Raw genomic sequence first — 3,980 nt, 5'->3', positions numbered from 1 at the left:
GATGACAAACTCGTCGAGGTAATCCATGAATACACGGTTCATCAACTGCATAAATACTGCAGGAGTGTTCGTCAGTCCAAAAGGCATAACGACGAACTCAAAATGTCCATACCGTGTACGGAAAGCCGTCTTCTGCACATCCCCGGCCTTCACACCAATCTGATGATATCCCGAGCGCAAATCTATCTTCGAGAACTACTGTGCACCCTGCAACTGATCAAGTAACTCATCAATCCTCGGCAGTGGATACCGATTTTTAATGGTTACCTGATTAAGTACTATAATCAGATCAGCTAGGAGATTCCTTCCACAGAGTATTAGAGGGATCCCGCATAACACCCCGGTCACTAGCAGGATCTCTCCCGAAGGGGTATGCACTCTATATCTCTCAGCTGTATCCATATCCATCACATCCAAGCCCTCCGCTGTACTCAAACTTAGAAAGCTATGTGTAGCTCCCGTATCAAACAAAACGTGGCATGCAGTACCATGAAGATGTATGATACCTGTGATGGTAGCAGCGTCTAACTGCTCGGGGTCACCCTCGACGACAGCATCAATGGTGACTGTCTCCTGAGCAAAGTAAGCCCCGTCACCCATGACTTCTTCCTCCGCAGCAAGTGCATATACCCGTGGTGCTACTCCTCCTCTACGTGGTGGCTGAGGGCGTGGAGGTCTGACTCCCTGCTGACTGGAAGCAGCTACGTCTCCGGTGCACTGGTTAGCGAAGTGGCCAGGTTGACCACAACGGTAACAAGTGTACCCAGTACGGCATGACCCAACATGATCTCGCCCGCAGCGTGGGCAAGATCTGCGCGGTCCTGGCAGTGCTGGTGGCGGTGGTGCTGCCGGACGAAATGCTGGCGCCTTCCCCTTATCACGGGGCTGCATCACCTGTTTGGAACTCGAGGGACGAGTGAATGTAACTCGTCTCATAGGACTCCTCTCTCGGTTCCTTGCCTCTTGCTGCTCCTCATACTCTGTCCTCTCCAGCTTCGTCAGCTGCGCAATATACCTACTCATCGTAGGATACTCCTGGATCTCTATCCTCCTGCGCAGATATGGGCATAATCCAGTCACAAACTTCTGGATCTTCAGCCTCTCAGTTGGCACCAGATGTGCCCCATATCGCAACAGACGGGTGAATTCTGCCTCATACGCAGCTAAAGTGCGATCACCCTGCTCCAGATGGAGGAACTCCACAATACGATGGTCTTGATCTCCCTTCAGACAATACTTGTCTTCAAAACGTGCCCGGAACTCCTCCCAAGTAAACTGATATCCGGGTGCAGCCTCACGAACCACTTCCTCCCACCAATGAAGTGCTTCTCCATACAGATGGTGGCTCGCGATCTCTGCCCGGTACAACAGCGGGCATCTGACATAATCCAGATCCCTGGAGATGCGGATCAGCCAATCCTCCGCAATCTCAGGTCTCTGGGTACCCTCGAACCTCGGTGTCCCCATCATCCGAAGTTCTCGTATCAAGGGCAGGTAGTCCACCACAACAAGGGCTAGATGCCCTGGTGGTCCCGGTGGAGGTGGGGGTGGAATACCCTCTGGTCTAGCTCTAGCCTGATGTGGCATGTTCATCTGGTACTGACGCCACATCGTATCAAAGAACTGCTACTGGAACTCTTGTGGTGCATGCTCGGGTGGAGGGGGTTCTTCCCTCACCGGCAAACGGGCAGGTCTACCACGTCTCAGAGCCATCGGTACACTGCAGACAAGGGAGAAAATTTCAGTTCTGATGACTTCAGGATCATGCTGCTCGGGTGGAGGGGGTTCTTCCCTCACCGGCAAACGGGCAGGTCTACCACGTCTCAGAGCCATCGGTACACTGCAGACAAGGGAGAAAATTTCAGTTCTGATGACTTCAGGATCATGCATAAATACGTTTGAAAACCTTTCTTTCAAAAATCGTTTGAAATCATAAACAGTGTTGCTGTGGGTTTCAAGCAATTCCTTCCCGTGGAAAGAACTGCTCTGATACTACAAGCTGTGACACCCGTAGCCCGTCTCCCGCTCACGAGTTGTGTCACATGGACGCTCAAACATATAATAAAATAGCGGGAATTTAAAAACATTTTATTTTATTACACACGCAGCGGAAAAACAAGTATATGTTTACAAACCCACGTACAGTAGTATACACACCAACATAAGGACGGTAACTATAATATAATACAGGGTCAAGTCACCGCCCGTACAAACCAACATAAGTCCAAAGAAAGAAAAGTACATGATCCAGATATCTCCTCACGCGTCACCAGCACCCTCGTCCTGCTGCTGCCAATACTGCTCCGTGCCTGAAACGTTGCATAACAACGTCCATAAGCTACGTGCTTAGTGAGTACTTCGGGTTAGACCCGAAGATCATACTCAAATTGCAAATGGCCAAACACAATCAATAGTATGCACACGGTACATATAGGTGTATACATATATATACACACTCCATGCCATCAAACATCGTTCACTCAATCGCACAAATAATTCACTTATCACACACATTCAGTCCGCATGATGTATCATCAGACATAACCGTCAAATCATCTCTATGTGCATCGCACACATAGGACACCACAACGGATCTGGTCTCACCAGTCCAGGAGATATGCACACAAGTCATAACTCGACTCATCGGGTCTCTCAGTAATAACCGTACCGTCAAATCGTCTCCACGTGTGCATCACACATGTGGGTAAGGACGCTCCATGTGCAACGCACATCCCCCGCTCTCCTCGGCAATCGCCGGAACAATAAAACACGTCATCCGAATCCCTACTCCATAAAACATAATACATCAACCATCCCCTCTGATACCGATGTCACCTCTCGATACCAGAGCGCCAGGTGCCTCCTGATGAGGACATCTAGAGCATAGACGACATAACGGATGAGAGCTTGGACGAGGGAGCATACTCGGAGCTAGGAGCTGCACCGGAGCTAGGAGCTGCACCGGAGCTAGGAGCTGCACCGGAGCTAGGAGCTGAACCGGAAAAGGAGGACCCGCCTAACCAAGTAACGAGCAAGGAACCGAACATGGCAGCACCAAAACCGTACACGATTCCAATCCCGATTCGCATGGATCCTCCCCTTACACGATCCAAGACACGAACACTCCGGCAACAATTCAATGCCTTCGTGTTTCATGTTGTGAACGGGCCAAACGACGGAGATGCGTGCCTCTTTACGTTCGGAAAGAACAAAACCCGACTTATCCTCGCTTGCCAAGAATAGATTACTTCAAACTCAAGACAACACTCAAAGGAAGCTTCTTGGAGGGCAAGCTAACTTCTCCAACAACTAATACACTCCCACCTACCTCATTAATGGCGAAAATTCTGCAGCCTTGCATGAAGACTTGCATTTAAGATTCTAGTTGTTGTAATCCTTCTTTAAAAACCCATGTAGACTCATTTGAAAACACCTTTTGATCAATTTGCAATCTAAGTATTATTTTTATAGAATTCTCTCCACTTGTGTCGAGTATTCTAGCTTGGTTTGTCCGAGTTCTTTTCTTGGTTCGTCCGAGATTCAACCTTGGTTCGTCCGAGGAGCGATTTGGTTTGTCCGAATCCACTTCTATCCTTCGCTCATCTCTCCGTTTCGGGATTAAAGTCGAGCATCAATCTGATCAGAGATTGATCCCGTAATCCATCCATTCCTTACCTACTCATTCCCCGAACTAGATCGAATTCGAGTGCCTCTTGGGCCGGTGATCGAACCTAGTCCATACTCTCTCCGGAAACAGCCCTTCCGCAAACCCGTGGCGTATATCATTTTGGTATCAGAGCTTGCTCGAGCCAACGGACGTCTAATCCCGGTGAGATCTCTCCATATTTACATTTTCGTAATTTCATTTCGTTCATCAATTGGAATTGATGGTTGGGAAAAGTCGAAAATGAAGAAAAGGCGAGGGAGAGGTCACATGGCTCGTGAATGTCCGAACCAAAGAGTTATGATCATTACGGACA

General features: G+C 48.9%; 1 protein-coding gene across 1 annotated transcript; it reads right to left on the bottom strand.

Annotated features, from left to right (window-relative positions):
* Positions 1 to 195: 195 nt before the first annotated feature.
* Positions 196 to 1,611, bottom strand: LOC104805005. Its single transcript, XM_010529399.1, has one exon. It carries the CDS (start codon positions 1,609 to 1,611, stop codon positions 196 to 198), a length of 1,416 nt encoding a protein of 471 aa, XP_010527701.1.
* Positions 1,612 to 3,980: the final 2,369 nt, after the last annotated feature.

This window comes from Tarenaya hassleriana, unplaced genomic scaffold (assembly GCF_000463585.1).
Source record: "Tarenaya hassleriana unplaced genomic scaffold, ASM46358v1 Cleome1058, whole genome shotgun sequence".
Taxonomy (NCBI): Eukaryota; Viridiplantae; Streptophyta; class Magnoliopsida; order Brassicales; family Cleomaceae; genus Tarenaya; species Tarenaya hassleriana.
Note: the sequence above shows the minus strand (reverse complement) of the source record. Positions and strands in the feature narration are given on the sequence as shown.

Bases quoted from the DNA above. Each gene is read 5' to 3' on its own strand.
- LOC104805005 (XM_010529399.1), bottom strand. From the start codon at position 1,611: ATGTGGCGTCAGTACCAGATGAACATGCCACATCAGGCTAGAGCTAGA.